This window comes from Apteryx mantelli, chromosome 2 (assembly GCF_036417845.1).
Source record: "Apteryx mantelli isolate bAptMan1 chromosome 2, bAptMan1.hap1, whole genome shotgun sequence".
Classification (NCBI taxonomy): Eukaryota; Metazoa; Chordata; class Aves; order Apterygiformes; family Apterygidae; genus Apteryx; species Apteryx mantelli.
In genome coordinates this window covers 167,419,473-167,436,894 of record NC_089979.1, presented here as the reverse complement: position 1 = coordinate 167,436,894, position 17,422 = coordinate 167,419,473, and the positions used below count along the sequence as shown (strand labels likewise).

At 42.7% G+C, this 17,422-nt stretch overlaps 1 protein-coding gene across 1 annotated transcript in view; it reads left to right on the top strand.

The window, feature by feature from the left end:
• Nucleotides 1-17,422, top strand: part of LOC136991340 (obscurin-like) — a 176,250-nt gene that overhangs the window by 23,471 nt on the left and 135,357 nt on the right. The window contains 9 exon segments of the mRNA XM_067292206.1: nucleotides 7,975-8,238; nucleotides 8,786-8,901; nucleotides 9,665-9,818; nucleotides 11,427-11,588; nucleotides 12,149-12,253; nucleotides 12,937-13,203; nucleotides 13,837-14,106; nucleotides 15,219-15,485; nucleotides 16,799-17,065. Of these exon segments, the coding sequence (XP_067148307.1) occupies nucleotides 7,975-8,238; nucleotides 8,786-8,901; nucleotides 9,665-9,818; nucleotides 11,427-11,588; nucleotides 12,149-12,253; nucleotides 12,937-13,203; nucleotides 13,837-14,106; nucleotides 15,219-15,485; nucleotides 16,799-17,065 (1,872 nt within the window).

The window sequence follows — 17,422 nt, the reverse complement described above, 5'->3', positions numbered from 1 at the left end:
ACATGCATATTTGGCCCTGTGATAAATTAATACCTAATGTAGATATAAGTGTATGTATTTATTCGTGTCCACACAATTCCTCAAAGCACTGTGTGTCCGTATTTTGTTTCAGCACTTGCAACTTTCATAAATAAAGAGAAAACTGGAGGAATTATCAGAGTCATCACTGGAAAACAGGCTGAATTTGTTTCTGAGACCTCTGAAGCCAACATCATGGTTAAGTGGTACAAAGATGGCAAAGAAATCACAGCAAGCAAGAAATTCACTTTGGAAGATAAGGGCAAACTGCATAAGCTTGTGGCTTCAGCTGTGGCGAAAGAAGATGAGGGAACATACACCTGCAAAACTGGAGATGACACTCTTATTTTTGATTTAAAAGTCTCAGGTAAGTTCATGATCAAAATTTGGGATCAGGTTGTATTACACACTCAGGACTTGGCTCATTATACCTGTTACTTCTTAGATTACCAGTTTTTGGGGCCAGGATTGCATAGTACTATTTCAGAGGCTCTAACCCTATTCAAATCCACAATGCAGGCAAATAATATAACCATGCTGTTATGTATTCAGGTCAGCTCAAGGCTTTACTAGGGTTGGATTCATGACTCAAACCACCTCACTTGTTGGACAGGCTGAGAGCCATGTCTGGCCTGTATTCTTTCAGTTTAACAATTGCTCCACCATTTACGCTGTCTTTGAACCTCCTGACTGAAGTGGTACTAAAGTCTTACTGTGAAAGTCCTGTGTCCTCCTTTGACAAGCTTAACTTCTGATGCAGACAGTCAAGTACCTCCTGTTATTCCTAAAGGACACTGTGATCTCTGAGACAGCTACGTATGCTCCCTTAGGTACTGCAAGTGAAGCCATTAGCTGATGGCACGTGCCCATCAGCATAAAGCACGTGTAAAGCACGTGCCTATCAGGTCAAGTCCAAAAGGGAAATGCCTGCCACTGATGTATTCCAGTGCAGGACAGAGCCGGAGTATAAGATGGCACAAGAAATTCTTTGAAATGCAGTATCTGTGAAATTCAGCTGATTCAATTTGCGTAGCCTGGTGGGAACCTCTCCTCTAAAAGTAGTGTTCTGGCTTACGTTTTCAGCCTAATTTTTAACCAAGTCTCAAGATACACATTGAAACACCAGTGAAACTTTCTCACAGTGTGTCTACATGCTGCAATGCAATACAATTTAAGAGAAGTAACGGTTGAGTGTCATGCAAAGCTACGTGCTTGTGACCTGTACATCCATATTACTATGATGCTCTCCATAGATTAATTAGAAACTCAGCAGGGCTGATTGATCTAGCACAGCACTGGACTTGAGAGATTGCTAGAGGGTGTACTGAGCTAGAGGAATTGCTTCCAGTTTCCAGCTGTTGTTTGCTCAAGTATTCACGTTGCATCATGCCTCCAGTTCTCTTTGGTTGAGAATCCAATACTTTGCAATTTCACTTTGGCTGTAATTCATAGTCCTTGACTTTACTTATTGGAAAATTGCTCTAAAATAGTCAGCTAGGATCCATCTGAACTGGTTGATGCAGAGTAAAGGTACCCCCAGAGGACAATGTTTATGATCTGATGAGAGCTATTTAGGACAGATTAAAAAATATATATATTTTCTGGAACTGCCTTTACACATCAAGTGTAGAAGGAGTTTGCATGATTACCTGAAACAGGGTACCTAAATTTTTGGTGGCTGAATGTAGGTTCAATGAATCCCCCCTATAGCTCCCATTACAACACATCACGTGGTTCAGACAAATAAAATCAATATCTGCAAAATATCTGTGAATCCCTGTGAACTTCTTGGTGAACAGGGGTTGAACTACAGCCTGTTAACAACACTAGCTAGGACAACTTCCACCTTGTTTCATATTTCACCACAAAAAGTTTCCAGAGTGCTGATAAGAAGCACTACACAATCAAGGAAGGAAATTAGGGCAGGGAAGTAATCTGCCTTTTATGGTAATGAGTTATCCCATTAATCTTGAACAGCAGGACTCTGGAGGGACTATCCTTCCTTGGTAATCTAATTTTTTAAAATAGATTGCTCCTAGTGATTACAATTTTTAATGAAATATTTGTTCCCTGATGCCACATGCCTGGCATGGGTGCAGCATACCAGTTGTCCTTGGGATACTTCTTAGCGACTGAAAACAACAGTTGCTGCAAAAAGAGATGCAATACTAAGCTAAGGTTGCTTATAACTGATAGCCTTCAGCTTGCTCTTCAGGCAAGCGCTGGTGTGGTGGAGTCAAGGGTATGAAATACCTGACATGCTCATCAGATACTGCTCGTTAGTGAGTGGCAAGGTGTGTTGGATACACTTTCTCACATTTCACAGACAAAGTACCTGTCTCCGCTTAGTTGCCTTCGCTTCTACCTTGAGAAATACATTGGCAAAAAATTAAATGGATAAAAGTGCTGTATCGTTGCTGCATACATGATGCATGCTGTTTGTGTGTGCATATGCACAGCTCATATATATGAGCGCCAGCCTATGCAGCCAGCAGGATGTGAGCTGAGGTATCAAAGCAGGAATCTCTACCGCTGGAGCTAAATGAGTTGTGAGCAGTTGCGAGTTCTCTGCTGTGAGGATCAGTTTCAGCAGGCAGATGTGACTCACATATTACTTGGTCCTCTTGAAAGTGGAGAATGTCTTATCAATGAGATTACCCACATGTACCCTGATCTGGTCTGGGGAAGAATTTATCCAGTGGGACAGGTCATGTGAACGAGGGGTTGCAGATATGGGCTCCGAAATACGTAAAAGAAGGTTTTTCGTCACTTTTAACAAGCTTCTCAGAGACTTCTTAGATCTTCTCAAAACTGTCTGTGGACTCGAACGTCAACACATGTTCCCTAAAGCTTGCTTGAAATCAGAAACAGTGAGCAGTGATTAAAGTGTCAGTAACCTGAATGCATCTCAGCTTGATTTGAAAGAGCCAGGAAGCGGGACAGAGGAACGAGACTGAGCTGTTACTGAGAGCAGTTGTCTAAAGATGAGAGAAGGAGCTTGTAGCATCTGTCAGAAAGTTGGGGCATCAACATTTATGTTTGTGATGACACAGGAGCTGTGAAATAAAGCAGAGAGACTTCACCTGTGAGGCTTTATGATCTCGTGATGTTGGGGCAGATTCTGCTCATGGCTATGTGTAGATACGGTTCTGTTAGTAGAAACCACCTTGTCTATGCTCTGTAGCAGCATGCATGCCTGATTCCCAGACAGGAGGCAAGAAATGACCGCACATTAGTTAGGTGGATTTTGGTTATGACTACAGATAGGAATAGATCCACATCTATCTAGAAGCTATTCTCTTCTGACATAGGGCTAAGTATTAATGTCACAGTGTGCACCTGGTAGGCTGATAGCTTGTCAGGGTAGACAGGAGCAGGGTATCAGGAAGTCCACTTGCACTGTAGCTAATCACCACTTCAGAAGAATGAAAATACAATTACAAGCATTTTCCAATTCCGTGTATTTGACCAAAGCGTATTGAGTGTTATTTGTATGAAATTACATGTCGAGGACTGATTCTCCTGCCATTTTACTCATGGAAACAGTCACACTGAATGCGGTGAGGTTTATCATTGTTAATAAAGTATTCTCATATATATATATATGTGTGTGTGTGTGTGTGAGAGAGGGATACACACACATATATATGATAGAATAGTTTATTCATATGTATACATATATTAAAGGCCCTAAAGAGACTATGAGCGTGAATTTCTGTATCCCAGACTTCTTTTTTATCAAGGCTTGAGGCAGCTTTTTTGCCTGGATTCATCCATACCCAGCTCCCAAACAGGAAACCAACAGATACCAACTCTCTGGATGATTTAGAACTTGGACAGTGAGTTTCCTAGTGCAGACACCTCTGCTGTAACTTGGAGAGGATTGTTCTGGCTGGTAACCGTAGTTCGTTGTCATCATCACGCTCAGTGACATCATCACGCTCAGTGACATCATCACGCTCAGCGTCATCGATGACACACTGTCACAATTATGTTGCAACAGCACCTCCCCGCCACCCGTGCCTATATACATTTACTCCTCCGGCGCTGAGCAGTCAGCATGGTGATGTGACTAGCAGAGGAGTAATGCAGTTACGTTTGTAACTGCATCTTTCTTAGCCTTGTGCTGAGTAAGGCTGAGTAAGCCTGAGTCAAAGCAGAAGATGTTTTCTGCTTTGTTTCTTCTTATTATTATTATTTTCTTACTTCTTTCAGAGGAACCTAGGAAATTTGTAAACAAGCTCCAAGCGACTCTAGAACTAATAGTCAGTGCTTATGAGAACCTTGAGCTGCTATGTGAGGTGTCAGCAGCAAATGGAGCTGTGGTATGGAAGAAGAACCAAACTGAGATTAAGCAGGACCAGAAATTAGTAGTCACCTCTCAGGGAACACAGTGTAAGCTCACGATCTTGAACGTGACTCAGCAGGACCAAGGGAGCTATAGCTGTGAAACAGAGGATGAAAAACTAACATTCCAAGTCAAAGTCAGAGGTGAGAAAATGTTAGAAATGGCAAAGATAAAGGAATGCGCCGTTTTGGATAGCACCTTACCTTCAGGGGGTCATTTCACAGCCTCTCTGGGGTGAAATATTTCAGCTGTAGTTACTTGATTTTCAGCCAAGTGTCATACCAACATGTGTTTGTTTTTTTTTTTATACACACATTTTTTTCTTTCATGACTAACTGCAACTGCAGCAAATGGTGGGCATGGAGGCTAATATCTTCACCTCTCGCAATCACCTGATGTGTCTGCAGAAGCACTCCTGCAGAACTACAGTGAAAGGCCATAGCAGCGATAGAGGGGTAGATAAAAAGGGAGGGGGAGGTGAAGAACTCTGGAGGGGGAATCACTGAATTTGAGTGACCCAAATAGGTAGAGGGGACAGCTGGACTATCAATGAAGAATTTTGTTTCGACATAAATTAAAATCTGATAGAGCACAAGTGGTAGATTCTGCAATTAGCAGAGAGAGATTGAACCTCGGAAACAGGTTGGGTCTGGTACATGGGAGAGCCGTCTGAAGCATGGTCCTTGAGTAGCCTGGTACTTGAGGTCATAAACACATTGAACAGTTACAGACATGTTCAACTGGATTTGGGTTGAATTTAACAGCCTTTCATCCAACTCTTCCCCAAACATTTCTTTCATCAGAAGCTGTCACTGGATATGGAACTGTAGTTTTCAAGCCGTGATAAGTGGTCCAACGCTGGTCTACTGAGTGATATTTACGCAGCAGCATTTAGAGGAACCTTATTTTGTTGTGTCTGTACTGAGAAAGTTGGGGAGTTGATAGGGGTGTATTGTCCTAAAAATTTTGAAATAGCTGCGCTAGATGTATCCGTGGCCTGTCGAATCCAAAGGTGATGACTGTTCATTGCGAGTACTGTGTTTGTAATGACCAGTAGTGCGTCCAAAAATGCTTCTTTGTATTTTCATTATTCTCTTTAAACAACTTGATTTGGAGTCAGAGGATTTAGGCCTTTCACTCTGACTACAGTGGAGTTTCCTTTTGTCTCAGTATATTTTTTGCAAGATGTTCAGAGGTGCAGTAAACTTTATCTTAGGCTCCAGATGGCTATGGGCATGTCAGATACGTTCTGAGTGGTCATTTCTGAATTGGCTGATAAGAAGGGCTTTTTGTTTGTTTTATTCAAAGTAATAATACTGTGCTGCCTTTGTTTGTAGGCCAGATGCCTCCCTGTAAACTTTACAGTTCTTGTCTCCAATTCTGACGGAACAGGGAATCTGTTCTCTCTTCTGCTTTCCTATGGCATCAGGCACACTGGGAGCCTAATCCTGGCAGAGGTCTGGCACTTTATCAGCTATGTAGAGGAGCAACCGCACTGGGAATCTATTGACTTTCCTGCTTGCCCACATGCTAGAGACCTGAAGTCCTTGCAGGACGTAGCTCGCGTTCTGTTCTCTTGTAAAGGTTGCAGTCTTTACTGCTCTCTTAGTGCCTTGGGGCATCCTGCTCTCCTCGGTCTTCTGTGAGCAATATGCAATTATGCATAATGCTTTGCTGCTCCCCGTAGCATATGCTATAAACCATCAGCTGTTAGGTGTCCCCACGCTGTGCGCTATAGACAGACTGTGAGTTGGGGACCTCAGGCTGTTTCTCCTGAGTTGCACAGCTCATGCTTTTGGCTCTGGAAATTGCCAGCTTCAATGCAGGATGGATAACAGCGAGGATAGGCTTGAGAGACGTCATTCAGAGAAAACGCAAAATGGGCATTAATAGAAAGAGCACGGCACGGTTTGGAGGGAGCTAGGTTCACGCTCAGCTGTTGATGCCAACTTGTCCATTAGTCCAGAGGTGTAGGGGAATTCAGGGTTGTTAGATTTGAATTTCTCTATCTGAGGGCTATTCTTAGCTGTCTGCCTCAGAAACCAAAGGTTTTCAGTTCTCTTTCAAACTGGATGACTTCATGGCTGCGCAGGGTAATGTAACACCTTTCCCCCTCTGTCATAAGCGGAGAGTGCTTGCCTAGCTACAGTTGCTGTATTTCTCATGTGTACGACTGTAACATGACATGCGAGTCCCGCAGCTCATTGGAAAATGATCTAGTGTGAAAATCAAGAGGGATTATGAGTACTCTTTGAGTGGCTGGCTCCTTCATGCAGAAATCCTCATCTTACCAGGTTATCCCAAAGTGCTGTGGCTTTCCGAATCTTAATTTATCCTGTTACCATTGCACTCGGAGAGCTTTTCAGAGCTCCTGTGCTCCAGTGTTCCACTGGTAGCACAAAACCTTCCCTTTTAAAGGACAGCTTGAAGGTTAGATGCTCAGTATTGAGTGCTGGGGGTAGCTACTGGCCCTTTGATTTAATGTAGGAAGAAGTGAATGCTGCACACCTTGTGGGCTGAATTAAATATGTGGCTGAAAGAGCTGATTCTGCAAGCTCATTATCTTGAACGTTCACTGCATGCAGTGAATTGCTTTTAAAATCCTTATATGAAGCGGGCCAAAGCTCTGGGGCTTGAAATCCTTTTTTCTCAGTGTTAGTGGAACTTCGTTAACCACTCCCACCTAAGACTTGGAAGTGTCATCTGCAGTGAATACTTGCTTAGCTTGAAAATAGATTTCTGAGGCAAATTAATGATTAGTGGCAGTCATTTGAAGTCAGTCGTTGTTATCTTTGAGATCAGTTTGAATCCAGAAGAACTACTAATCACAAGTCAGGCTGATTAAGCTGATTAAAAGATTTAGTCGCATTTTCTCTCATTATAAAAATGTTTAATATTAAAGGAGGAGAATGCAGAACACAAGCAAGTAGCCTATCTGGAATATTCCTGCCCTGCTAATCTGTCATTTTAAACACAACACCCATTTACGCAGACTGATTTGGAACTCATTTGGTTAGTGTGCCATACATGTTCGTGGTCCAATTTGTAGACTGAGGCTGAAATGTTAATATTTTTGCAGCCAGTTTTGCATGCAAACCATGGTGTGCGCTTGAGGTCTTTTAGATGTCTGAATGCTGCTTGAATCTACAAGTCAGCTGAAATGTCCCTTTGGGGAGTTTCACATCACCCACCACAGGCCACGTACTCTTGCCTGTTAATGAGCAAGCCTTGTGGTCTCCAACAGTCCTCCTACAGTCAATGCCAACAGAGGAACTCCTCCGGTTCAGAGCACGTAAGCTGGCTTCCTGCTGCGGCATGCTCCCTGCAGGACCCGTCCCTCTCTGCGGACGGTGCGATATTGTCAGTAAGCCTATGGCGTGGATCCCGGGGTTGCATGTGCTGCCGTGGTCAGCAGCATAGGAACTTGACCTGAACTTACCCCACTCCTTACCCTCCCAGGCAGCTGCTGCCACTCAGAGTGCAGACATGATAGAGACAGCGTGCAGAGAAGTGAAAGTCATCAAGGAGGAGAAGAGGATGGTGCTAGGAGGCTGCAGAGAGTGGCTGGGGGGAGGAAGGCAGTGGCAAAGGTTATTATTGTTTTCCAGTGAGGAAGATCAACCTGATAAAAGGTCTTCAGCCTGTCAAAGTGTGTGAGAAAGGGACCGTCACCTTTGAGGTGGAGGTGTCGCACGAGGACGTGGAAGGAATCTGGCAGAAAGATGGTGTTCGGCTGAAGCCTTCCCCAAATGTCCGTATTGATGTCGTGGGGAAGAAACATTCGCTGACTCTCTCTTCTGTGAACCTTGAAGATGCAGGGCTCATCTCCTTCAAGGCAGACGGCATTCATTCATCAGGGAGGCTTGATGTGACAGATACACAGACCCCAAAGTCTCAGGCTCTGATTGGTGTGGGAAGTGGGTCATTAGCCACAGTGGGATCCCTTTGGACACGTCTGCGATAACGGGTGACTACAAGATGTTTCTGAAGCTATGCACATCAGTGTGTTCTGCAACATTACCACATTTCCCTTCGTGCATTGTACCTGTTGTTTGTAATCTATTACCTGTTATAAAACCCTAAAAATTTTCTCAGTACTGAACGATCAAAAAAAAAAAAAAAAAAAAGGAAAGGTACAGGTCCTGTCTTTCATGAAGAAGCTGCTCTAGCTGTGCTTTCTTCAAGTGCCTTCTGAGGCCTCACGTTTCCGTTGGCAACTACATAACAGTCCCTCTGTTATTAACAGGATTGTTGTAATGTAATTGTCAACAGCACAACCAATGATAATGTGCTCAAAAGAACAGGATTTTGTTTTTCACTTAGAAGTTACGTTAAGCATGTAAGATAGGCTGTTATTCCTTGTGCCAGATGCTTCTAGCAAATCTAATTCGCCATTAACTGGACTTCCTTTTCTTTTTGCAGAACTGCCTGTGAAAATCAGCAAGCCTTTGTCAAGCATGAGTGTAACTCAGAAGGACAAGGTCACATTTGAGTGTGAGCTGTCCAGGCCCAATGTGGATGTTAAGTGGTTCAAGGTACAGCACTTAATGGACGGTGACATTTTCACTTCTAATGTCCCTGGAAGTCAATGAGAGCCTTTTATTTCACTTCCAAGAGACGTGGGGCTGAGCCTTTGCTATTTAGCTCTTAATGTGGCTCTCTTGTCCTTATATTCCTTTACTTGCACAGTTTATCTCTCTGTGGGTTATTTATTTACCAGATCATTTTGAGTGCATTTATCAGGTTAAAAGTTAAGCTCCTCTTGAATTTATAGTGAACTCCTGAACTGTTGTTGCACAGAGTGGGAGCCCTACTGTCGACAGAAGCACAGTCTTGGGATTCACTTCACACGTAGCAGTTCTCACCCAGGATTTTTAGCCAAGTTGGGAATTGAGGTTTAGGGTGAAGCCTTGATTCCTTTTGCACCTGACAGTCTGGAGATGAGCTCAGGCATTACACGTACCTTCCTTGTAGCTCAGCTGATTCTTTGTTTGAGTGGAGATAATAGCATTTCTTCAAAGTAATGTCTTAAGGGACTAATTGCCAACCCTGTACAGTGCCGTGAGCCTGCAAACAGGTATTTCAGATCAACCAATAATTGATGCATGTTCTCTAACCATTCGTGGTTCTTGAAAAATTTGACCATGCTTAAATTTTGGCATATGCTGAAGTTACATTAAGCACAATCCCACTAAGTCCCTTGAGACAGGTGAATTAGGCAAAGATCTGAATGCTTGCTTTGCTCAGCGCAGACATGGAATAGTTGATGGTGATTTGGTTTGGCCTTTTCCCTTCTAGGATGGGAAGCAACTTCAGCAAAGTAAAAACGTGGGGGTTATTTCCCAGGGAACTAAGAGAAGCCTTATTATTCACAAGTGCGAATATGAAGACCAAGGAACATATGTATGTGAAGCAGCTGACGACAAGACATCAGCTACGCTACAGGTTCACGGTATGTTTGACTGAATGAGGAAATGACCCCTAATGCAATATTCGGCTTCACAGCAAGAAATGCTTCATGGGCAGTTTGTGCATTTCTCTGTTACTCATTCTGAGTAACGTTCTCTTCCTAGTGCGAAAATATTGACAGAACTGTCGTGTGCTTGTTTTATCCCTGGATGAGTGTTTTTGGAAGAGATGCTAACGGAGTTTTACATTTGTCCTGTGTTCTACTCTCTGGTTTTAAGTTGTTTCTAGATTGGCAAGTTAACAAATAATAGACGGCCTGGCACAAAGCAGGGATCCGAGGGCTGGCATGCACACAGTTTGGTTCAGCTTCTGCCGCTGTCACACCTGAGTAGGAACTGGACAAGCTCTGGGTATGATCTCAAGATCTGCCCCAGTTTTTATGCTGTAAATGCTAAGGTAGAGTAGGAAAGTGTCACGATTTCTTACTGCATCTCTGCTTTATGCTCAAGACACTTTTCCCTCTGTGTACTGTGCTGTGCAGCTGTTTAGGCACCAGATGGATTTTCTCACCAGCCTCTGAAGCGCCAGAGACAAGCCAGTGCTGAAGGCCAGTTCCTGAATGGATAGGTCTGGTATTCCCTGGCAGATGTTACTTTCCAGGGAGACATCTGAAAATATAGACCAGCTCTTTCCTGTTCCTTGCTAGATGCTGTCCTCCTGTGGCCACTTGGGTACAGCGTGAGCAGTATCTTCATGAATGTCCTGTCCTGTTCCATTGCTCTGCTAAACTCCCTTTTTCTCCCTGCCTTTGTGGTTGGGATGGGTTGCTGTTTGAGTGCTGTCTGGTTTATGTCCCGTTGCTGATCCAGGGTTTATCAGGGCCTTCCTTTCCGAAAGGGGAGGGCTGCAGTAACAAACAGAGGCTGGATCGGTTCTGACACAAGTAAGTGCAGGGCTGTGGAGTTAAAGGGGATCATGCCCAGCTGAAGGCGCTCTGAAGCAAAGCATCTCATGCTGTACAACACCTGGCTGAGGTCTCTGTGGCCCTAGGAGATCCAGGTACACTGGAGAAGGTGTGAGAGGGCAGCATGCAGAGAAGGACCGAAACCATGCTGCCGAGGGCAGATAAAACCTCAAAGCGATTGCGCTAAAACATCCCGAGCTGCTTTAAGCCCCATATCCAGTTATCTGCCACTCTCTGCTCTATGAAAAGTGCAGTTGCTGTTTTTAAGAAGATAACAGAAGAGCAGCTTCAACCATCAGCCCAGCAACCAGTTCGCAGTAGTGGCCCGTGGTAGATGCCTAGGAGAAAGCATAAGGTTTGTAGTAACACCAGAGGTTGGAGGCTTGTGTTTAATTTTCCTTGGTGATTATCTTCCATGAATGTGTTTAATTTCTTTTAAAACCCATATAAGTTCTGGCATCCCCAAAATCCTGTTGCAGCAAGCTCCACTGTAGCTGGTAACTCTACCTGCAGATTCAAGGGTAAAATGTATTTACTGTGTTGCAGAGAGAAACCATCCGGGAAAGGAAGTTGGTTTAGAATAAAACACAAGTTGTTATCCCATTTTTCCAAGCAAGCGTGCAGAAGTTAAACATGCTGCACTCAGTTATGGACATGCCGCAATAAATATTTGTCACTATTTCACAGCCCGAGATATCAAGATTATTAAACCACTGGAAGACGTGGAAGTGAATGAATACGAGAGTGCCTCTTTTGTCTGTGAGATTTCACACGATGAGGTCCAAACCCAGTGGTACAAAGATGACAACAAGCTGAAGGCTGCTGACAATATTAAAATGCGTCAAGATGGTAGGGAGTAAAAGGGGGGTGTCATTTTTGAGTGGAGGGGATTGGGGTGGGTGCTGGAAAACACTGAGAAAAGAACTTTTGGTGTTGGATGCTAAGCACAAAGGGCTGACCTTCAAAATCCAGTTAAGAAGGTCCAGCAGGGAGTTGTCCTATGTTTTAGGGCTGCAGCTAAGCTGGACCTCTGACGCAGTGGGAGCTTTAATGAAGGGAAACCTGACATTAAATAAATAATTAGTGTGTGCACAAGAAAAGAAAAAGGCTCCTGGTCGGTCAGTTCGATCCCTCTAAGGCACAGGAATTTGTATTTGCTGACAGTGGGAGGGGTCCCTCTGTTTCAAGTACTTTCCAGATGGTGGCAACCACAGTCAGTCCATCCTTGGTGGAGCAGGGGCTCGGTTACTCTTTGATGCGGGCTTAGAGGAAGCGGTCAGCCTCGCTGCCGTGAAAACAGGTGGTGATGCACTGAAACCAGACGGGCAGTGCTCGAGCTCGCGGCATGCCTCGGAGGATGGCGTGGCTTCCTCAGAGGAGGATACATGTGCTTGTGTGTCTGTTCTCAGGAAAGACCTATTCGCTGACTTACATGCGTGTCCAAGTCGAGGACGCCGCAGAGATCAAATTTGTAGCGGGAAAGGCAGAATCTTGCGCCCACCTTACGGTGAAAGGTAATTGTACTTTTGATGACAATGGTGCTTAAACTGTCTCTTGTTACAAACTAAGCAATTTCCCTCACTTTTAATGGAAAGAAAATTGAGCATCACCTAGAGTTTTCAGGGAAAGAAGAACCCTTACCTACCTTTTTGCGTATGAAATATCAGCCTCACTGTTGGGGATTTCCTTTGGCTAAATAACACAGAATTTATTTTATCAGAAAGGAGATGGTGTTTTTCTACCTTTAGACATTAGGAGTCATGTTTAAACTCTGAGGGAAAACACTGCAGTTTGTCTTTCTCTTGCATTCTCTCTTTTTTATGTTTAAATAGAATACAGCATTTTTTGTGTTTAACTTAGCATAATAAAAAGAGAGAGAACAAACACTTTTAAATTAATACACTGAAGAGCAACCCAGGAAATCTGAGATCAGTCCCTGGCTTTGCTGCAGCACTGCCGTGTAATGTTGAATAAAAGTGTCTCTGCAGCTCAGCCCTCCAAGTGGTAAAACAGAGATAACAAAGACTTCCTTTCCTGAGCTCTTTACTTACTGTGTGTTAGTTCAGGGCTTGATAAAGTGGGGATTCCTGCCATCATCCAAATAACTGATCGGAAAAGAAATATTGCTAATGAGTCTTCATTTGGCAGCCTTCAGTACAACTGCACTGACTATTGCGTATTTTTTAATTCCTTTTAGAGCTACCTGTAAAAATTGTGAGGCCTTTGCGAGATAAGATTGCTCTTGAAAAGCACCGTGGATTCCTAGAGTGCCAAGTGTCTCGTGCAAGTGCCAAAGTCAGATGGTATAAGAAGGATGTTGAAATTCACCCTGGTGACAAATATGAAATTGTCAGCGATGGTGTCTATCGGAAACTCATCATCAATGATGCAGATTATGAAGATGAGGACACGTACACTTGCGATGCCTTCGATGACAAAAGCAGTGCTCACTTCTTTGTTGAAGGTAGTAAACCATTTTTTCCCTCCAGGATACATTGGAAGAAAAATTGGTTGGTCCAGAAAGCCTTCTTCACTTACCCTAAAACAGGCACTAATTAAAAGTATTTTAATTAAGTGGTGATTTTTTTTCTGAAGTCCATTGGTATTGCTTCCTTTTAGAATTATGAGAGCAGGAACATCCTGAAAAATGAATATATAGTACCTAAGAAAAGTGATGAAATTCCTGTTCCGGAGAACTTTACCAGATGTACTGGAGAAAGTCTGTTGTTCAGAGAAATGTTGCTGTAGCTAACCAAAGACTTTCTTGTTATCAACATCTGCACTTCAGTGAACTTTCTATTCCATCTTCTAATGCCTCGTGTTTGATATCAGGATAGGAAGGTGGCATTCTGTTTTACAAATAGGACGGGGAATCAGGAGATCTGGATTCTCTGGATGCTGTGTCACAGTCTTACAGTCTGATCTGTGACCAGCCCTATATGTTTCTTTATCTAAAAATGGATGTTTTAAGGCTTATTGAGGTGATAAGTGCAGTATTCAAGTGAAGTAAAGATGATATGAGCATGCAGGATGATCATGAAAGAGTCCTTTCACGACTCCTAAATCCCCTTTTTCTCTTGTTCCCTCCTTCATCCAGAGCAATCCATTAGTATTGTAAAGGAGTTGTGTGATGAGGATGTGACTGAGCCTGAAGAAGCCAGATTTGAATGTGAGATATCCATTCCATCTGTGAAACCCCCGAAATGGTCTCTGTGTGGAGAAGTCTTGCAGGCTAGCAGAAACATTATCATGCAGCAAGAAGGCACCATCCACCGGCTGGCCCTGCTGAAAACCTCTGCTGATATGACAGGCACCATTCAGTTCTCAATTGGCAAATCAAAATCCACAGCAAACCTGCTTGTCAGAGGTAATATGTCCTAGTTTGAATTAGATCATGAGAGATCCCTCCTTCTCCCAGTCCCTGGAAAATAATTGTTCAGGCTTACTGTTTAATGTGCACGCTTCACTGCTTGGGGGCTTGGAAATGTATGTATACCTGGACGATCTGCTTAGTCCCCAGCTGGTTGTTGGACGCAATGTCGGATGCTCTAAATGAGACGACAGTGTCTCAGGAAGTGTCTTAGATTAGATGATGAGTTTGATGTGCTTGGTTTTCAAATCTCTTGAGCTAAGACTAGTTGAGTCACAATAAGATACCATAAAATTAAAGACAAAAGAAGTGCCTCAGGTAGCAGGGAACTGACTTTTGAGACTTTTGGTTGTTGTTTTTTATAATATTCTAAATTGTAGCATTAAAAAATATAGAATTTGTAAGTTTATTAATACCTCTAAAATCAAATCACCGTAAAATCAAGGAAGAAATACCTTAAAGAGTTTGCTCCTTAAAGGGAGCAATCATAATTCAGTTGAGTGCTATCTTTTTGTTCCTTGCTCTATTATTTCTAATTTTTACTCACTAAAAGTGGTTTCCGCTTTTTTTATTATTATTATTATTATTAACTATACCAAAGTATTCAGAGCAGATTAAATTTGCCAGGAGAGTTTCTTTTGTCCCATTTCTGAACTAGAAATGTTTGATAGCACATTTACTGAATCCATTTTGTCATTGATTTGATCTGAGACAAAGCTTAAAGTCTTTCTGTCTTCTGCTGTCACCGTGGTAAATATCTCCAGTCACCTCCTGAAGTTCTTGTTTTGATTTTAATTCATTCCTATTTGAATAAAATCCTCAATTAGAGAGAAGCTGAATAAACACAGAACGAGAACTTGACCATGCATTTGATAGTTAATATACAGTATTTTCTTATAGAAGTATCATCAGCAGCATTCCCTATAGATTATCATGTCCCTGTAGCTTCAAACTGGCCTCTCAGCAAATCAGCCCTGTGACAGGAACTTGTAGCATCATCTGAACGGTCCCAAAACAGTGGCCTTTGTATTAATTGACATGAAATAGAGATTTGAAACTTTTCTTCAGCTTGCCCTCATCCGTTCTTCTTTTCCAACCCTGCTTTGCAGATTGCAATATACAGATCACCAGGAAGATGGAAGATAAGATAGTTTTGGAACGTCGTTCAGTCATCCTATCATGTGACTTCAAGCCTTCTCCAAAGGTTGTGAAATGGTTCAAGGGCCAAACAGCCATTGAGCCCTCTGAGAAGTACAAAATCAAGCGGGAGAAGCATTCAGCAGAGCTCAAGATTCTCAAGGTGAAGCCTGAGGATGCTGGTGTGTACATGTGCAGGGCGGGAAACGCAGAGACCGAAGCCATGCTGACCGTTGAAGGTACGAGCAGTTTGCAGCAAGCAGGCTGGCCTGTTGCATGTCCTTTCTGATTTAGTATTTCGCTCTACGTTTCTCTTCTTGAATTGTGGTCGATTCCCACAGTTCTCTTCTAATTTTATATGAATGTAATGTTTTAAGTGCACTGACTATTTCTGATGTGCACTGTGCTGATATTCCAAGATCCTGAAGTCCAGCACTTACCTGTCAAAGGGATTATGCGTGTGGAAAGGCAGTATTTGGGAGAGGTTTTGGCAGTAGACAGAAGTTCAGGCATCTTTCTCAAGACTTTATTTATTAGTCTCAAGGCTTTCTTTTTCTCAAGATTCTTTCTCAAGACTTTATTTTCCATTTCATGCTAGGAACTAGTACACTCTGGTAATTCTAGCTAAAAATGTTCTTTTTTTTTTTTTTTTTGAGCTGCTATAGGCCTCTGGTTTTGATGCAAATGCTTGTGGTTTTCATTCAGACCACTGTAGTCATTCGCTGACCACAGTGGTATCTTTTATCACCGCTATATGTTTATTAATCCTAATGGTGTTCTGCCTCATCCTGGTATGGCAGTATTGTTTAGCCAGTTTTTGACCTCTGGAAAAGCTATAAGGAAAGATGATCATAGTGTCACTTTCCACAAGACTTGTAGGTAAGCCTCAGCATCGTTTCCAGAAGTCCATTGAGCATCTCTTGCTAATAGTTTGGCCTAGAAGAGATTCATTCAAATGACCAAATGATTTAATATTCCCAAAGCCTCCTGAGTCAGTCGGTCCTATGAAAAACAGCATTTTTTAAATAGAGTAATTGCAAAGACAAACCTGTGGCCAGTGACTGGAAAAGAAAATAATTCAGTTCTTGTTTCTCCTTAAACCTGAGCAAATTGCTTAATCTCTTTATGCTATCTACTTGTGACTGAAAACATAGTCTTCCCCTCATCCTCCGTAACTATTTCACTGGTGGCAGAGTCAGAGACAATTTAGTTATAACGTGTATATGTGCGTTCAGTGACTAGCACGCAGGGACTCGGAGCTCTGTGGGATATTTCGAGGTCACTGTAATGTTGTTAGCATTTTAGAAAGAATTATTTATTTTTAAATTTAAAAAAAAAGAACCGTTTTATGTGGAAAAGAGAATAGAGGGGGCCGGGCAGCATAGTCTTTTGTAATGGATGCTTTTTTGCTGGACTGTGAAATGTAATGAGCTGTGATGCACAGGAGATCAGACTAGACCGTCTAATAAACTCTCAACACTATGAAATCTAGCTGTGGAAAGAGTACTGATTCATGATAACACTGATGATGGTGCATTTTGGTTTCCTACAGCCCGCAATGTCGAAATAATCAAACACCTGCAGGATGTGGAAATTGAAGAAGAGAGTTCTGCCGTCTTCTCATGCGAACTGTCCCACGATGACGAGGATGTGGAATGGTTCCTGAATGGCAACCTCCTTTATACCAACAATTTCAATGACATCAAGAGTGTTGGCAATTGCTACACGCTGACCATGAAGCAAGTCAAGCCTGAGGATGCTGGCACAGTGATGATGAAGTCAGACAAGGTGTCAGAGAGTGTGTGTCTGAAGGTGATAGGTGAGTCATGACCACGCTCCTTCTGAAAGCAAACAAGAGATGGAAGGGAGGCTATGGTGTTATTTACCATACCCATGCCGCGGTCCTGCCTCTAAGCTTCACCTCTCTGGGGCGAAGTAATAAGGGTTCAGTTGCTTTCTTCCAGTGTAAGTTTCTACTATAGCTGACGATTTTTCTAAGGAAAATTGTTTTGGTGTCCTGCCAAAATTTTCCATAAATTATCATCGTCCTTTTACTTGTTGTATGGACAGTTTCAAGGGCAATTTCCTTTACTTGTAGCTCTCTTCAGTAGTGTATTGTCTATATAGTGTTATTACTAAAGATTTTGATTGCAAGGAGCTGAACTTCAGTGTAGCT